The 18762-nt window shown below is 37.6% G+C and overlaps 2 protein-coding genes across 10 annotated transcripts in view; one reads left to right on the forward strand and one right to left on the reverse strand.

The window, feature by feature from the left end:
• Positions 1-594, reverse strand: part of ARSK (arylsulfatase family member K) — a 46308-nt gene extending 45714 nt beyond the window's left edge. For both annotated transcript variants that reach the window (XM_082458117.1, XM_082458116.1), the window contains exon 1: positions 317-594. In XM_082458117.1, the coding sequence (XP_082314243.1) occupies positions 317-454 (138 nt within the window). In that variant the 5' untranslated portion in view covers positions 455-594. The remainder of the gene's footprint in view (positions 1-316) is intronic.
• The window catches only part of SKIC3 (SKI3 subunit of superkiller complex), a 166532-nt gene that overhangs the window by 78465 nt on the left and 69305 nt on the right, over positions 1-18762 (forward strand). For 2 of the 8 annotated variants that reach the window (XM_082457992.1, XM_082457994.1), the window contains 6 exons: positions 5577-5645; positions 9856-9946; positions 13579-13722; positions 14807-14898; positions 15309-15384; positions 15910-16050. In XM_082457992.1, the coding sequence (XP_082314118.1) occupies positions 9857-9946; positions 13579-13722; positions 14807-14898; positions 15309-15384; positions 15910-16050 (543 nt within the window). In that variant the 5' untranslated portion in view covers positions 5577-5645; position 9856. Of the gene's footprint in view, positions 1-710; positions 902-962; positions 1134-5576; positions 5646-9855; positions 9947-13578; positions 13723-14806; positions 14899-15308; positions 15385-15909; positions 16051-18762 lie in introns of those variants that run through there. The other 6 variants (XM_082457990.1, XM_082457991.1, XM_082457993.1 and 3 more) reach the window with 6 other exon arrangements.

Genomic DNA, 18762 nt, shown 5'->3' on the forward strand with positions numbered 1-18762 from the left:
GGGTATGGATTGAAAATTTATTAGTAGTGGTAAGATAATTTAGTGGGTCGAGGTCAGCAATTAAAAAAAATTTGCAAAGATGCTAATTGGAGTGCATCTTACTAAAGTATGTTTTATTTGTTTTACATGCATATCTATGTGGTGCACGTATGTGTGTACGGGGCCTCAAGGTAAAATGCATTTCTTACTTTGCATCAGGGTAAAACACGTTTGAAAGTCTCAGATTCTGCTCTCCAAAGCCAGCAGCACAGGAAGGGCTGTGGGCCGGTCGCGGGTGTGTAGCGGGGCGCCCCCTCCCCTGCCTTTCCATACTTACGAAGGAGTCGCTCACGACTAGCACCACGTTAGGCGCATCTGGCCAAGCCTGAACTGCTCCCCGCCTCTGCCCACCTGCCCCAGGAGCTGGTGTTGCCAGCGCCGAGACTGCGACCACCGCCACCCACAGCAGCAGCATCACGGGTAGCTGTTCTGGGAGCCCGGCCTCTGGGCGCTGGTCCCTGCCCCTCCCCCTAGGAAGTTCCACACGAGTAGAGGAGGGCGGGGATCGCAGAGATCGCAGTTCGGTTTCCTTCACTCGTGGAACTACAACTCCCATCAGGCTCGGGGTGGGCACATGCGCAAAGGAGGAATGCCCCTTTCTCGACCCACGTAAAGACCTTTTAATCAAATACCGAGCGAACTAAAACCCAGCCATTTCCAGTCACGTGAGCGATGCCTGGGAAATGCGCATGCGCTCTGACTTCAGATTTGTCGTCTGTAGGAGAAGCATCTGTCCCAGGTTGGTGCCTGTCGCTTTTGCAGAAGTTGGAGCCGGTAGGCAGTTGAAATGTTACCTAGAGAGAGAAGGGATCAGGGGCCGAGGCTGCTTGTTTTGCGCCGAGCAAGCGTGGCTGAGTGTTAGGTGAGACCGTGAACTGGGAGATGATGAGGTGGCAGCGCGTCTGTCACTTAAGTTGGATTGGGCGGTTCTTTGTGGGGCCTCTGTCTGGACCGCCTAAGGTGCGATATGGATACCGGGTGGCCCCTCGAATACCTTCCTCCCAAGGATATTTCTAGCCTGCCTCATCCTATTCGCCGCTTTGCCGGTGCAGTCAGGATTTATTGTGCTCTGGTGGGGTGAGGAGCGGGACCTGGTAAGAAAAGTTTCATCTTCTAGGTGGGGATAAGCTTAGGTGGACTTTACCTTCAAAGTGCAAGGGAGAGAAGCTGGACGGGTTCTCAGAGGGAGAAATGTTGGGCTGTGTGACGTGTTCGATTAACTGACATAGATTCAGAATACCATTGTTTTGTTGCAGTGGTTTTGAAAAATCACTGGTCCTCTTGACTGTTGAACTCCTTTGGAGAAATCTGGAAGAAGCAGGTTTCTGTCCCAGAGCCAGATTCCTGATTTCATTATTATAGTTTCAGGTATATAATTTGTGTATCACATTAGTCGTTTTAGTATTTTGACAGGAAAAGGAGGAGTTGTAGTATTTATTTACATAAAATCAATCTTTAATATTTGACAGTTTTTTTTGCATACAGTAATTGTAAAAAGGACAGACCTTATTTATTTAACACTCATATGGTGCTTATTATGTGCTGGGTATTATACTACACATTTATTGAGCCCCTATTTTGTGCCAGGTACTTTTACATGGAGTATTTTCTGTAATCCTCACTTTCATCATTTTTCAGATAGGAAAGCTGAGACTTGGACAGGTTAAATGACTTGCCTAAGGTTACACAGGGAGCCAGTCTGAGTAGGACTTGAATTTGAATAGTCTCTGACCTAACTCATTGCCATGCTGTCTCTAATTAACTGCAAAATGTTATGCCATTCTAATGAACTTAATCTCTGTTACTGAAGCAGCATTATTAATCAAGCAGCATGCTAAAGAGCTATGGGAGCAGACAAATATATAAACAATAGTACCTGACCATAAGGAACTTACACTCTAGGGAAAAAAATAAAATAATAATACAGTATGAAAGGTAATACACATAGGCTCCCTCATGAACAGGATATGTTTCAAATATTTGTTTTGAGTTAATTTGGAATGTGGAACACATTTTACCATAGAAACAATGTTGACTGACATTTAGGTTCATAAAAAATATATTCAACTTTATCTGTGGCATAGTATTGATTTTTGTAAACTATTTACTCTCTATGGCCTTGTTTTCACGGGACGTGTATTCTGAGTTCCCGGTCAGGATGACAGGAACACATCTTTTTCTTTCTCTCTCTCCCCTTGGCAGTGTCAGTGGGAGCAGGTGCTGTACTGGGTTGGAGTGAGATAGATATTTTAGGGTCCCAGACATATAGTGCTGGAAAAATCTAAGAGACTTCTAGTCTTATTCTCATCTCACATTCAGTTTGTTGTACAATATTCCTCCCAAGTGGATTGTGCAGTCTGTGCCTTTTCATCTCCAGTGATGGGAAACACACTTCCTTCGAGGAGCCCGTGCCATATTTGTACAGGTTTAATTATTAAAAGTTCATATTTTGAGCTGCAGTCAGTCTCCCTCTACTTTTGCCCATTCATTAGTCCATTTACCTTCACTTTTACATGAATAATCTCTCCCTTTCAACAGCCCTTTTCACCTTCCCCACCAAATTTTTTTCCCCAGGTCTCCCCCAGTTCCTTCGGGTAATTATCATGTAATTTCAGGTTTGTTTGTTATTTGATGACTCTTTTCTGGACATAAAGCATGTTTGCTTATCAGTAACTTACCCTGTCAGAAAAGGTACTTTTGAGTTGTTTGTGCACATCTTTCTGTGTGTATATAGTGTATTGTAGTGAGGAAGAGCTCCATTATGTGTATGTTTAGGTCATCAGTTAAAGATATCTACGTTACGGGTTACTTGCTTTAGTGAAATACTTTGTGGTTCAGCGAAGTCTTCAGTTAAAAGTCTTGGTCTAGGTTTTGGTTCTTCATAGTTTTTTAATGTCCATAATACCAGCAGCACTGTATTCTGCTCTAAGAAAAGGAGACTAAGTGTGCAGTTAGTGACTATATGGAACAAATTCAGTATCATCTGCACCTGCTGTGATTCTATGACTATTTGTTGAATATCCACAATATACCAGACACTAGGAAATAAAAGAGAGTAATAGGAATAGTTTTTTTTCCGAACAAACCTCCAGTCTAGTTGTGGGAAACAAACACTCACAGACCTGTAAATTTAATAACAGTATAAAAGATAACAAAAAGTACAGTTAACTGCCAAACAAAAAACCCCAAACCAGAATATACCAAATGGTACTTTGAAGAATGCTAGTGTGCTTCACAATGTTAATTGCTGTTCATTGAAATAAATGTTCCATAGTGGGGATTCCCTGGTGGTCCAGTGATTGGGACTCCACGCTTCACTGCCAAGGTCGTGGGTTCAGTCTCTGGTTGTAGAACTAAGATCTTGCAAGTCGTGCCACGCGGCCAAAACAAAAAATGTTCCATAGTAATATAAGTTTCAGAGTTGCTGGGTTAAACTGTATTTGGTTCTTTACTATAGGGTTTCTCAGAGCCTTTAAAATGCTAACATGCACTATGACTTTAAAAGAGTGATACATATAGTGTGTAGTATTCACAAAATTACGAGGTCATATTGTTAACACCTTTAAGCATGTTAATATTCCTTTGAATACATTTTTGGAAATGTTAGTAGAGACAGTAAGTGTTGTAAGTTCAGACTCTAGTGTAAGATTTATCTGAGATGGCTTTATGCTTGACACTTGAATTTGGCTTTGAATTACATGTAGCATTTGAGTAGACAGAAGCAAGTGTGGACAGGCTGAATGGGAGAAGTAAAGACGGAGATGTGGAAAGCATTAGGGAGTGGTGAAAAAAGTAATATGAGCTAATATTAAAAAGGGGATTCTTCCTTTCTCACTTCAGCAAATTGCGAATTACTGCTTTTTGACAGTGGGGAAACTAAATGTTTTTGAGTAGGCTTTGGAAGCTGGAGGTCATAGTGTTTGGTAGGTGTTGGATACGTAAGGAACTCCAAAAATATATCACCTTTATTTAGGGATTTTTTTGACCTGAGAGAGAATACATCTGTATAGAACATAAAGCATCTGTTAAGTTGCAGGCTTTACTCTATTATTTGTGTAATGACTAATTTGAAGGAGATACTTGCGTTTGATGATAGCTGTCTTTTGAAGAACATAGGCAAGAAGGTTGCTTCTTGAGAGATCAAGGAAGGAAGGATTGGGGATTTTAAATGTGTAGAGAAAGTATATAATAACCACTGTTGGTTAGGAATGGGAAAAAAGTGGTGAAGTTGATTGAGAGGGTGGTAGGAGATATGGACAACAGAACTAATAGCTATTGTGTTCAGGTACTCTGTCTATGTACATATCAGGTAAGTGATCTCGTTCTCACTTCACCAATGAGGAAATAGGCTTGGAGGTGAAGTAAGGTGCCCAAGATCTGCGGAGACTTGACTCCAGGTCCATCTTTCTCGACTTGGTGGGTGGATATGGCAGAATGAAGGGGCTGACAAAATCTGGGGAATTTTGTAAGAACAGAGTTGAAACAACTGAGTGAATCAGTAAAATTAGGTTGAGTGAGGAGGGTAATCATTTGTAGCTGGATGGCGGCTTAAAGAAGTTAGTGAAATGGGGAGTCAGGCTTTAACTTTTATTTTACCTCCTCACCCCGTGTTTAACTTTTATTTTACTTTCCTAAACATTATTAGGATCACAGTACTTTCTCTTCTTACCAGTAAGACCCTTTTCTGTGGAACTAACCCTTCTATTTAAGTACACATATCACTAGTACATGTTTTAGTAAACTCACTTTCTGTTTCTTCTTCATCCCTACCAGGTTCACCTAAATTTTGTTCATTTCCTAGTTCTAAAGTAGCATTTTTTCCATTTTTACTTTATTCAGTTTTTCAGAACTACCTCCATGCTCTCCAGGAAGCATTCTAGATTAATTTTGTTTGACAGAATCCATTCCAGAGATACCATCAAAAGATACTTAGAATTTGTAGTCGTGTAAAGTTTGTGTTAGTATTTCAGATGGCTATTTAGATGGATTTTTAATATTTTTTAAAAAGTCTGCTCTATTTTATTAAATTACAAACTAGTCTAGTTGCATAGACTAGTTGCCCTCATATGGGCAACTTTTTTTCATGTTTATAATTCCTTATGTGGCTTAGAACAAGATTCACTTTAGTGTAGTCAGCTTGCAGATTGTGAGTAAATAGTGCCCTTAATTGTCCTAGATTCAAAGCAAAGTAGCATAGAAATAGGTGATAGTCTCTTCTGGCTCAGTTTTTTATGTTGAAGTCAGTGTATTTTGAGTTTCTGTAATTTTTTTCTGAGTCTTTCTGATTTTTTATGATGTTCCTTTTACACCTTGTGGCTATGGCAACACAGTTTAGACTGATTCAGAAATTTGGAGATTACAATTAGTGTCTCTTTGGGAAAGAAAAAAGATGGAAAATTGTACATAATTATTTCTCATGTTTTAAATTCTGAATTATGAAAATTGAACCCGAATCCAATGTTTTAAAAAATTCAATATGTTTTGGGTTGTGCATGTCATCTTTTTTATGTGCCTGTCTTATATTTTACTTAACTTAGATGGATAAACATTTAAGGAACAATCTGAAATTCAATTCAAAGAGAAGATAAAGTGATAATAGGTAAAAGGTAAGTGTCTAGAATGCTAAATAATAGGTAATTGGAGTCTACTTTTACTTAATGATTGTTTTTACTGATTCTTTTCAGAAGGAAGGTTTAATGGTGTAGGTTATTATGCCAGATTGTAGGTCATCACAAAGTACCTTTAGACTTTTGTAATTAGATTTAAAGGTATCATTTTTTGCTTTTCTGTAATTAACTTCCAGTGTCATTATTGTTACTCTTTTTTAAATTATTCGTCTTATTTTTGCTTTGTGGAATCTTTGTATCTCCACAACTGAATGTAGCTTAAGGTTCCACAGCTTTAGCTGGAGTGTGTAGGACATATCAGTTCATCTACCTATGTTAGTTTTGAGGTATATCATTGTCTTTTGGCATGGTTGTCACTTTCTTTTTTTTAGATATAGTTATTGCTCTTTATGCTTGATTTGTTGAATAAAAACCCTTTTAGGTTGGTAGTAAAAAAAAAAAAAACCTTCGTTGAGTGAAAATGTGCTACATGAACACTCATATTTAAAAAAGTCACTGAGATTGAGGAGAAAAAATGGGAGGAGAGGTATAAGGGAAAAATGTGTGGGGCTGTGGAAGAATATTAAAGACACTTGTAAGAGAGCCAGAGTTTTCTCTGAAGTGTTGGAAATGCTTGGAATAGAGGGAAGTATCCCAAATAGAGGAATATGAGGTTACGTAGAATCATTTTGGGTATTAGCTTTCCACTTTATGAAAGGAAGTGGGTTTGATGGTACCTAGTAGATGGTTGGTGTTCCGTAAAGCTTTGTCTAGAACATGAGTGGATGAGCCTCTTCCTTCTCCACACCACTTCCCCAAAAAGAGGAGGAAATTTGCAGGGCTAGAAAGCGGCAGATTATTTTGTCTTTAAAAAAAATAATCTCCTGAAGCTAGTATTTATGTATATATATGTATTTTAGGTGCAGAGAGAAAGCCTGAGTGCTGGCTTATTATGCTAAATGCCAAATCAGATAAATAAGGAACAGGAGGAGAAGAATAGAGGATTCTACTGCAGCAAGTGTAGGTGTAATTATATGTGGAGACATACAGGGATGTAGAAGGGTACTGCACATTAGAACTGCTTACCAAGAGAAGAATGGAGTTTGTCTCATATGGTCTTTAGAAGTAACCTACTTAGAAGCATTTGACAGCTCCATGTTTGCTGCTCCATTTAAATCCAAATTTGTCTGTCTCATTTTCAAGGTCTTCTGTAATCTGGTGCTCTACTTTACCTACCCAGCCTAATTTTCCTGTTCTTCAGCACGTCCCTTCTGTTCCATTCAGCCTGGTTTCCTTATTGTTTCCTCCACGTGCCATGCTCATTCCTGTCTCTCCAACTTTGCTCGTGCAATCAATGTCTCTGGCTGGAGTAATTTTCCTTCTTCCCTCCATTCTCAAATCCTTTCTCCATCTAGTTGCTGTTAATTACTTCACCCCACACTTCTCTTCTCTGAACTCCTATTGCACTTGCCCTCGTTATCCTTAATTTAGCATTTGATTCTTTAATGACTCATATGTCTTAGGTCTTTCTCTTGATTGAGATTGTATTCTTCAGAGCAGAGGCCTTCCTTTCTGTTTCTTTTGTGTCATATACAGCATATAGCTTGAGAGCTGCGTAGCTGCATGTTGTGTTAGTGCTAGTTGGTTCTACTTTGTTCAGATGTGCTTTTACTCGTATGTTGGGTGATAGAAAAGATGGTGATCTTTATCCTGGAAAAGTTGCATTCTTCTGTTTGTTTTTGCTTGGTCTTGTCTTAAAACTGCCTTTGTTCTTTTTTTTTTTATAACTTAAAAATTTTTTTTATTTATTTATTTTTGGCTGCATTGGGTCTTTGTTGCCACGTGCGGGCTTTCTCTGGTTGCGGTGAGTGGGGGCTACTCTTCCTTGCAGTGCATGGGCTTCTCATTGCCGTGGCTTCTCTTGTTGCGGAGCACCGGCTCTAGGCGCACGGGCTTCAGTAGTTGTGGCTCACGGGCTCTAGAGCGCAGGCTCAGTAGTTGTGGTGCACAGGCTTAGTTGCTCTGCAACATGTGGGATCTTCCCGGACCAGGGCTTGAACCCGTGTCCCCTGCGTTGGCAGGCAGATTCTCAACCACTGCGCCACCAGGGAAGTCCCTGTTTTTGTTCTTTTTTTTTTTTTTTAAATAATTAATTTATTTTTGGCTGTGTTGGGTCTTCGTTTCTGTGCGAGGGCTTTCTCTAGTTGTGGCAAGCGGGGGCCAGTCTTCATCACGCTGTGCGGGCCTCTCACTATCGCGGCCTCTCTTGTTGCGGAGCACAGGCTCCAGACGCGCAGGCTCAGTAATTGTGGCTCACAGGCCCAGTTGCTCCACGGCATGTGGGATCTTCCCAGACCAGGGCTCGAACCTGTGTCCCCTGCATTAGCAGGCAGATTCTCAACCACTGCACCACCAGGGAAGCCCCTTGTTCTTTTTTAACTTAGACATCTCTTGATTTTTTTTTTTTCCCTTGGATGCCTCTTTTTATCCCTTTCAGTTGGTCCAGATTAGTTGTCATCATCATTGATGTTCTCTGCTTTTTAGTCTGCAGGTTTATCTACCAAAGATAACTTTGGTGTGAGAAATTTAAAGTGAAGTCAGCATAGAAATTTGTTGCCTGCTCCAAACAGGACTTGTAGACTATAAAAAAAATCCTTCTGAAGTTTGCCTCTATAAATTTATGCCAAGATAATTTCAGGTAACAGAGCAATTTCTAAAATAAGAGCGTATGAAATATGTTGCTTTAATTATCTAATTATTGTAACTAAGGAAAAAGTCACTTTTCTGCCTCTTTAGGGAGTCTCGTTTTGGCAGTAGATAAATTGATATTATGATATCTTAATTTTTATATTATTTGAATCTAAAATTCCTTAAGTCAAAAGGATTGTTTTTTAAAAAAATTCCCTAGCTTCTTAAATTTCTTTGATCTTGTACTTCTGCCTCAGCCTCTTTGGACATAAAGGACTGTCTGTGTACCATGTCAGCAAGTCATCTTCTTGGTTCATTTTGCTGCCTTGAACATCAGTGGTCTATAATGACCTAATGTTTACCTAGCTTTGTTTTGCCTTCTTGAGATTAGAGTTCAGTGGAGTGGGCAAAAAAATGTTTCTTTTTTCAACATCAAGTTGTAGTTGAATTTGACTGGTTTATTGGTAAACCAGAGTAAGCTGTGAAATCTTAAGATACATTAGTTTATTTAAAATTACATTAGTGTATCTTATATTTTAAGATTAAGTGAAGAAATACTTTGTCTACCAATTAAAATATCTATCTATTTATTTATATTGGAGTTGAAATATCTTTTTATGGCTGAAATTAGTATATAGTCCTCTTGCATATTAATTGCCTTCATTTAAGTGTGAACATTACATTTATATCTCTTCAAAGAATACCATATTACAAAGAATACTATATTACTGTAACCCTAAAGTAGTTCTTACTGTGAAGAAAGTTAATATCCTGATTTATATTTTATAGAAACTAACATTAAAACAGAATGCTTTCTTAAACTCTTACATCATAGTTACTGAAATTTGTTTGTGTTTGTGCACTCTGTGACTTGGACTGATTCTTCTTGCTTTGTGTAGAATTGGATTGAGCTTGGCATGTGTTTTCCATCCTGGCCCATAAGATCATCTGTGTTTTAACCTACTATATGGGGAGTGGTTATAATTCAAATAACAATTCAATTCAACAAATGTTTATTAATGTATACAATTTGTCAGATACTGGGTACTGAGGATGCAGCAGTTAAACAACAACACCCCAACAACAACAGATAAAAATCCCTGCCTGCGTGGAACTTACATTTTGGTGGGGTTGGGGAACAGATAATAAATGAGATAAAGAAGTAAAATATATGCTGACGTATTAGATGGTGATAGGTGCTTTGAAGAAAAATAAATGCAGTGTTAAGGAGGAGATTAGGGACTGTTGAGTGGTTGGGAGTTGGGGGAAGGAAGTGTTGACATTTTAAATAGTGTGGCAAGGGAAGGTTTCATTGAGGAAGTGACATTTGAATAAAAATCTGAAGAGATGATCTGGTTTTATGTTTTTTAAACATAAGATATATTTATTTTAGGGGAAAGAATGTTCCATGTAGAAGGAATTACATGTGCCTTTTTCAGAGGTTAAGTTTGTTAAATTTGTTGGAACTGTTGCAGTTAGGCAGATCTCACTGTAGATTCATTCAGGCTTTTTATTTTGACAGCATGTCCAGCAAGGAAGTAAAGACTGCTCTAAAAAGTGCTAGAGATGCAATCAGAAACAAAGACTACAAAGAAGCTTTGAAACATTGTAAGGTAACCAGTATTTTTTTCTTCCACAATAAAAATGTTACCCAATTATGAGCATCACTGATTTGTAATATGTGAATCCCTTACTGTCTAAATACAACAAAAGTAGTAAGGCTTTTTGAGTAGGACCGCCCCAGTGGCTGTGCCAGGACAAGCCGCTTCTGCCACTTAATTTCATCTCCCTCTGTTTTGGTAACTTACCAAAGCCAAGTTTTCAAAACCTGAATGTCTCTTAGGTGTCTTTTGCTGGGTTGTACTGCGGAACACTATTGTATCTTAAAGTTTTCGTTCTTTAATGGTCTGTGGACATTTCAATTCTGTTTGGTTTGTGGATGGGAGAATCAAGATTCCAAAGTTCCTTTCTAGGCTGATGGGGATGTTCTAGTCCAGAGGGAGAACTTGAAGGTGCAGGAGAGACGCAGAGTAGTGCTAGGAGTGAAGTCCCTGGGAAGGTGGGTGAAGATGGGATCCAGAGCGTGAGAGGAGGGCCTTTGATACTTCTTCCATCTTAATAGAAGGGAAGATTGATGTAGATCCATAGCTGCCGGGTTTGTAGATTTGGGGGTGGGAAGATAAATGTTCCCCCCTGATGGCTTCTATTTTCTTAGTGAAGTGTAACCTGAGGATGGAGGAGGAGTTGTATAGGAGGTTTGAGACAAAAGAAGGTATGAAATAGTTGTCATTTATAGTGAGAAAAGAAACTTACTAGTAAGGATTAGAAAGCTTACCAGGCCCTAATGTCCATTTGAAATTTCATGTTATTAAAATGAAATCGGTAAATTCAGCTGTGTAGTTTCTTCCTTCGTGTTAAACTTCTCAGGCTTGGAGATGGGCACGATGGAATTCAACTGTGGGTAGTAAGAAAATTGAGGGGAAAGAGAGGCCAAGGAGTTGAGGATGTTTGCAAGGGAGTGATAACAGTGATTGGTCATGGAGTCAAAGATGGGAAAGGAGAGGTAAGAATTGAGCAGTGGGGTGACAATGCAAAGGGGGTGAGGTAAAAAAAAATTGTACATAACAGAGGTTAAAGAATTGTTACCATTACAGTAATTGAACTGGGAGGATAGGAGAGGTGCATGCTGGAAACCCAGGTTTTGGATGGCTGAGTAATGCTGAGGATAAGTAACTGGGAGGCCATGGCATTCATTGGGTCGTCCGCATGAATGTTAGAATGATTACAGGAATTGAAGTGGAGAGGAAGAATACAGTATTTTCACTGAAGGAAAGGGGAGTTCCTAGGAGGCTGGTAGATGGTAGCAACAAGAAGGATATTTTTTGTAGTATAGCCAGATGGCTTGACCTTCAAAAGTACTGCGGTTTTTGAAGGAGGGAGGAGTAGAGGAAGAATGTAGGTATCAGTGTGAGCAAGGAGAACCCTTTCCTCACCTGTTGGTTGGTGGTATGTGGGATGTTCAAGAAAAGAAATCAGCTGCAGCGTGTAAGATCTGTAGGGGAATAGCCGAGTTTCGTTGAGGCAGAACTTGGTACAGTTAAAAGAGAGGTTGAAAATAGAGAGGGCCCTTGGCTGTCCAGATTGGGAGTTCCAGAGGTTACAATAAAGAGTTTAGACAGTGGGAGGGAGAGAACTGGGTAAGATTGGGGGAAATAAATACATAACAGTATAGGATGAGAGTCTTAAGGGGTGAAGGATGCCCTTGTGAGGTTAGGTTTCTAGTGGTGACTGAGCCCAGCAGGGATGGAGACCACGACAGGACTAATCCTGATATAGAAGAAGGTGGACAGTCTGTTTAAACTGGGGGAGAGAAGAAGGAGGTGTGGGAGGGGAGGGACTGTTTCCTTCAGCACTAGGCTGATCTAACTAATGCACATATGAATCTGCTTCTTTTATTATATACAGCAGTGCCATAGCACTCTTCTTTCTGATTCAGATATGAATTCCTATAATTTATGCCAGAGAGACTCAAATGGAAAGCAAAGATGGGGAACTAGTCAGTGGCAAATGTATGATTACTTATGTGTAGTAACCAGAATGTTGATTGAGACTAAAGGAAATTTTTAGTGAAGAGATGTTGCACCTTAGTGTATTTGCTGTGTCTTGTCTGATTGATCACCTTGTCTGCCTGTGTGCCTCTATAACCCAGCATAAGCATCCCTTCAGGGAGTCTCCTCTGACTTGTGTGGATGGAGTTTGGAGTCAGATACTTTTTTCTTCACATTATTTCAGACCTCCATACTTGCTTTCACTACATTGTTATAATTATTTCCTTAAAAGTCTGTTTCAGATTCTGGAAACCTGGTCATCAGGCAGATAGCCGGTCCTTACTGATTGCAGGTTGACTATGGCATTTATCGTTTGCTCAGAAGTTATGTGCCAGTCATTGCTCTTGGTGTTGGGGACACAAATGTTAATAAGGCCCCAGTATTTGGAGCTTAACTTTGGTGGTTACCTCATTGTTGCTGGTTTTTTGGGAGGTAGTGTTATGGGATAGAATGGAGCTTGTGCTGCATATTGGTGACAGATTGCTAGAAGTGTTACGTGGATGCACATAAGCCTAGTAATCTGACTGCTTCAACTCCTGGAAATGTTCTTATTTTCTCTAGAATATGTAAAACCGTAAGAGCTAATTTCATTTTAGCTACTAGTTTTATTTTTCTTTCACTAGAACATCTTTGCTCTCTGTTTCAAACTATTTTACCTTAGCAAGTAGTTGTTACTTCTGAAAGCAGTAGCTCTGCATATAATTTTTATTCTAGTTGATAGGTGTTGTTTAAACATTCATTGCCACTATTTATTTATTTATTTATTTATTTACTTATTTATTTTTGGCTGCTTTGGGTCTTTGTTGCTGCACGTGGGCTTTCTCTAGTTGCGGCGAGCGGGGGCTACTCTTTGTTGCGGTGCGCGGGCTTCTCATTGCAGTGGCTTCTCTTGTTGCGGAGCACGGGCTCCAGGCGCACAAGCTTCAGTAGTTGTGGCACGTGGGCTCAGTAGTTGTGGCTCACAGGCTCTAGAGTGCAGGCTCAGTAGTTGTGGCGCATGGGCTTAGCTGCTCTGCGGCACGTGGGATCTTCCTGGACCAGGGCTCGAAACCGTGTCCTCTGCATTGGCAGGCGGATTCTTAACCACTGTGCCAGCAGGGAAGTCCCGCCACTATTTATTTTGAACATATTTGGTACAGTCACATTGGAGTCAACCTACTTTCCTAGCGTATAATTTCAATGAAAAAAATCTGTTAAATATGGGGAGATGTTATCATAGTGAAGGAAAATGTGGTAATTGGATGAGTTGAAATGACATGGAAAACAGTTTTGTGAGGGACTAGCAGCAGTGTGGCGTGGAGGCAGGCAGGATGGTTGGGTGGTAAGAATGGTCTTATTGTTCTTTTTATGTTCAGTATTCTCAAGGGACAGAGGGAGGCATTTGGTAGAGGCATCAGGAGACCTTGGGCAGCTTTTAAAAAATATACCTCATATTTCATATCCCTTACAGTCACGGATCCAGTCCAACTCCCTCTCCCTGAGGAAACTGAAGACCATGGGGGTTAAGTGATATTCTTAAGATCGTCCATTTAGTGGTAGATCCAGATTTCCTGACTCTTAGGTAGACTGTCTTTTGATTGTTGTTTGTTCATGAGCTTCCAAAATTTAATTACCTTCTCTTTTAATTTTTTAATTAGACAGTGTTAAAACAAGAGAAAAATAACTATAATGCCTGGGTTTTTATTGGTGTTGCTGCAGCCGAGCTAGAACAACCTGATCAGGCCCAGGGTGCCTATAAGAAAGCTGCTGAGCTAGAGCCAGACCAATTACTAGCTTGGCAGGTACGTAGACATTTTTATTTACTATGTTATAGGAAAGAACTTTTTCCCATTTTTCAAAATACAGCTAACAGCTTTACAGTTTAGCATTTAAACCTCCATTTACTCAGTATAAGAAAAAAAATTAAATTTATTGAACTTCTAAACCTGAAAATTAGTTGAAAAAAGAAATGGTGCCAAGAATGCTGTTTACCACTATTTAATCTCCAATCCAATGGATTATTTCCAAATGTTAGGACAGAAATTGAAACATGATTATATAAATCTCCAACTTAATTATATGTGCATATTAGAGACTTATGAAGAATATTCTTTATGCTTACCTGAGGGAAAAGAAATGTATATTATGTTTTTAAAATATGTTTTTAAAAATGAAATAATATAAAAAATTTGAAATTCTGTATCTCTGAGTACTAGTTAAATTCCTTTTTGTCATTTAATGGTCTTTGTGTTTTTTACTTGGCTTCTCCAGCTTTTTCATATTTAATAACTGTTTCATATCTCAGTCACATCTTGGAAACTATGATTAATAGGGGTAGTAGGCTCTGGAGAACGTGAACCTGTTTGTCTCAGGTTCACATGAACCACAACATGAATAGGGTTATCTAGTAACATCTCCCTGATGCCAGCTTTTATTATGTACTGATTGGTTTAGGATATCTGATCTTTATTTGAAGCAAAAATGACAATTTCCAAAGACTACTTGGATTTTTCTTGTTTGACCATGTGAAAGTAGTGTCACATGGTAACGTCTTAGGGGTTAAGATTGCATAATAATTATTAAAAGGTATTTTTTTAATTGTGAAACACTTCAAGTATATTTTCAAAAGTGAAGAGAATGGTATAATGAACCCCTGTATGCCCACCATCCAGCTTCAGTAAAAACTCACTCATGGCCAGTGTCTTTTCACCTACTCCCTCCTACCCCCAATTATTTGGAGGCACATCCCAGACATTTTATTTCATCTGTAAATTATAATAATCTCTATCATAAATAATCTTCATAGATCATCAGTTTATTTAGCAAAATAAACATGAGCACACTAGATATCTTTGGAAGAATAATCTCTATTGTTTCCTCTTTTAGGGGTTAGCAAGCTTGTATGAGAAATGTAATCACATAAGTGCTAAGGATGACTTACCTGGTGTTTACCAAAAGCTCCTGGATCTTTATGAAAGGTAAGCAATATGTGAGGAAAGGCTAGTTTCTTTAATGGCTTGAATTAGAATAAACTGATTCAAAATTATATAGAAGTACTCCAGACATTTACTGGGAATTGTGAATCATTTTTATTTCAAACTGTTGTTACAGAATCTCTTGATTGTGATTGAAACGCTAATCGTAAGGGGATTGACTCATTTGAGAACTTTGATATTATTTTTAGTCAATATAATAGAAGATAATATTTCTTAAACCTTTTCTTTTTTATGAGATGCTCATTTTATAAAATTTTACTGTAGTGTGATAGAGGATATGTTCTAATTTAAAATAGTGCCTAACATTATTTTGGGGATATTTTAATTTTTGTGTCTTAAGTCCTCAGTTGTTTTCATTAATCAGATTCAAAATCCTTTTCTTCTATTCTAAGTGTTGACAAACAGAAGTGGTGTGATGTCTGTAAGAAACTTGTGGATCTGTATTACCAAGAAAAGAAACACGTAGAGGTTGGTTAATGATTTGCTGGGGTAGTAGATTTCTTTTAATAAAACCATTATTAAAAGAAAGCTTTCCTTTAGCTTAAGGAAAAATTTAGAAAATTAATTGTAGTGTGGTATCAAAACAAATCACAGTGCTTTGAAAACTGTAACTTGGAATTCAAATTTCAGGTGTCATTATTTCCAAACTTTTTTGAAACTGGGCAGGGATAAATAAAATAAGTAAAAATATCATCTGTAGAATTTATTGTCCTGTTTGTGGTGTCTGACTGCTGATGCTGTAGGTTATGAAGATTGGGGCATGTAGTCATTATTCCTGTATGTACTCTGGTATCTCAGTCATACTTCTAATATAAGCACCATGTGGATTTGCCCAATCATCTTATTTTTTATGGAATTCATAATAGATGGAGTTCTGTGCTTTTGCTATTTTTATGTATTAGCAGATAAAAATATTTTTACGTATAGATTTAAAATTTTTTAATAGCATTTTAGTATTTTAGATAAAGTAACCATTTTAAATCTCCCTGATAGGTGGCTCGAACATGGCACAAATTGATAAAGACACGGCAGGAAGAAGGTGCAGACAAACAAGAACTTCATCAGCTATGGAAGAAATTGACTCAGTTGCTGGCTGAGAGTACTGAGGATCAGAATAATGAGACCCAGCAATTGGTACGACCCGTTTATTCCCCACAGTCTGTGTCGTAAAAGTTGATCATTTAGTTGAATTTAGAAAACATAATGATATGATATAGAAAAATACTGTATGTCAAACTAGATATTTTATAAATGTTCAATTTTAAATTCATAGAGGCTCTTCCTGATAAAGTCAGAATTACAGGCCTACAGTTGCATACTAAGTCTGGACAGAGTGGAAATAATATTCAGGGTATCAGAATTTTACTTCCTTGTATTCATAAGAATTCACAATAAATAAGTTAATCACTGTAAAAAAAGATACTATGAAATTGGCTTTTGCAAAACTGCTATAATTTCTATAAAGTTCTACCTTAAAGGTGTGTTTCTTTGTATTTATAAACTAAGAGTACTAAATTACTTTCAGGTTTAACAGTTCAACTAGAGTATTTTATTTATTTATTTATTTAACTTTTTATTGGAGCATAGTTGATTTACAATGTTGTGTTAATTTCAGGTGTACAGCAAAGTGAGTCAGTTATACATATACATATAGCCACTCTTTTTTAGATTCTTTTCCCGTATAGTTCATTACAGAGTATTGAATAGAGTTCCCTGTGCTATACAGTAGGTCCTTATTAGTTATCTATTTTATATATAGTAGTGTGTATATGTCAATCCCAATCTCCCAATGTATCTCTCCTCTGCCCTTTCCCGCCTGGTAACCATAAATTTGTGACATACATCTGTGACTCTGTTTCTGTTTTGTAAACAAGTTCATTTGTACCATTTTTTTTAATTCCACATGTGCATGATATCATATGATATTTGTCTTTCTCTGTCTGACTTACTTCACTCAGTTTGACAGTCTCTGGGTCCATCCATGTTGCTGCAAATGGCATTGTTTCATTCTTTTTTTATGGCTGAGTAATGTTCCGTTGTATATATATACCACATCTTCTTTATCCATTCCTCTGTTGATGGACATTTAGGTTGCTTCCATGTCTTGGCTATTGTAAATAGTGCTGCAATGAACATTGGGGTACATGTATCTTTTCGAGTTGTGGTTTTCTCTGAGTATATGCCCAGGAGTGGGATTGCTGGGTGATATGGTAGTTTTATTTTTAGTTTTTAAGGAACCTCCATACTGTTTTCCATAGTGGCTGCACCAATTTACATTCCCACCAACAGTGCAAGAGGGTTCCCTTTTCTCCACGCCCTCTCCAGCATTTATTGTTTGTAGATTTTTTGATGATGGCCATTCTGATCCCTGTGAGGTGATACCTCATTGTAGTTTTGATTTGCATTTCTCTAATAATTAGTGGTGTTTAGCATCTTTTCATGTGGTTTTTGGCCATCTGTATGTCTTCTTTGGAGAAATGTCTATTTAGGGCTTCTGCCCATTTTTGGATTGGGTTTTTTTTTTTTTGATATCGAGTTGTATGAGCTGTTTGTATATTTTGGAGCTTAATCCCTTGTTGGTTGTAGAGTATTTTATTTAGAGTATTTATATTTAGTATTTAGATACTTATACCTAGAAATATTCCTTTTTAATGTACACATTTTCAAGTAATTGAAAAGAATTTTTAAAAGACTTAAAAAAACTATTGGTTTTGGACCATAATTGGAAAATGTTTTCATCATTCTATTTTTTATATTTGTAAGTTTAAAAGTAAACTTAATTTCATATTATAGTAAATAAACACTCAATGTACACTTGCTAAATTTAATAGAATTTTAAAATGTGAACAATTATAGACTCCATATAGGATTCGAAGCTCATTTCTTTATACGTTCGTTCATTTGTTCACTCATTAATTTGTTCCTTTAATTAGAAAATATTTATGGAGAACCTATTACTATATGTCAGGCAATGTCCTAAGTGGTAGGAATAAAAACGTGAGAATAAGATTTGCATTTGTTTGTGTATTGGTTTATCTATGTATAGTATAGATTCAGTATAGATTTTTGTGGAAAAAATTAAATGTTGACAAAATTAAGTGATTTATTAACTTCTTTTAAACCATGTCTTCATATTATGACTTATTTCCTTAAAATAGTATCGGTTACCAGGATATCAAACACATGCCAAAATAAGTAAAAATATTTTGAATTATCTACACTATAGTCCTCCATGAAAGAGAACTAATTATACTTATCATTTTAAGAATTGATTTCTAATTGTTAAATAGGATAAAAGGATTTTTTTTGGGGGGAGGGTTATTTTCACCTTGAATGCTAGTGATACTCTGCCTTATTTAAGTCTGTTCAGAAAAAAAAGTATGATATATTTACCGCGTGGATTAATTTCATTACTATTTTTTTAAACCTGTTGTGCTAGACTGTTAGGCTTCTTTTTTTTTTTTTTTTTTTTTTTCTTTTTTTGCAAGATCATTACACTTTATCAGCACAGTAAAATTTTACTTATTTATACAGACTTTATACCATACCTTAAAATGAAAATTTGAGGTGGTGAGCTGTATTATGAATTTTTATTATAAAGTCATGGAAATTCATTTTGAAAAATGTAGAACTTATGTAACCAAATGAATGGTATTCTTTATTTTTATTATTATTATTTTTTAAATATTTATTTTTGGCTGCATTGGGTCTTCTTTGCTGTGCGCGGGCTTTCTCTAGTTGCGGTGAGCAGGGTCTACTCTTCGTTGTGGTGCACAGGCTTCTCATTGCGGTGGCTTCTCTTGTTACAGAGCACGGGCTCTAGGCATGTGGGCTTCAGTAGTTGTG

Source organism: Balaenoptera physalus, assembly GCF_965194825.1.
Source record: "Balaenoptera physalus genome assembly, chromosome: 3".
In the NCBI taxonomy this organism is placed as follows: domain Eukaryota; kingdom Metazoa; phylum Chordata; class Mammalia; order Artiodactyla; family Balaenopteridae; genus Balaenoptera; species Balaenoptera physalus.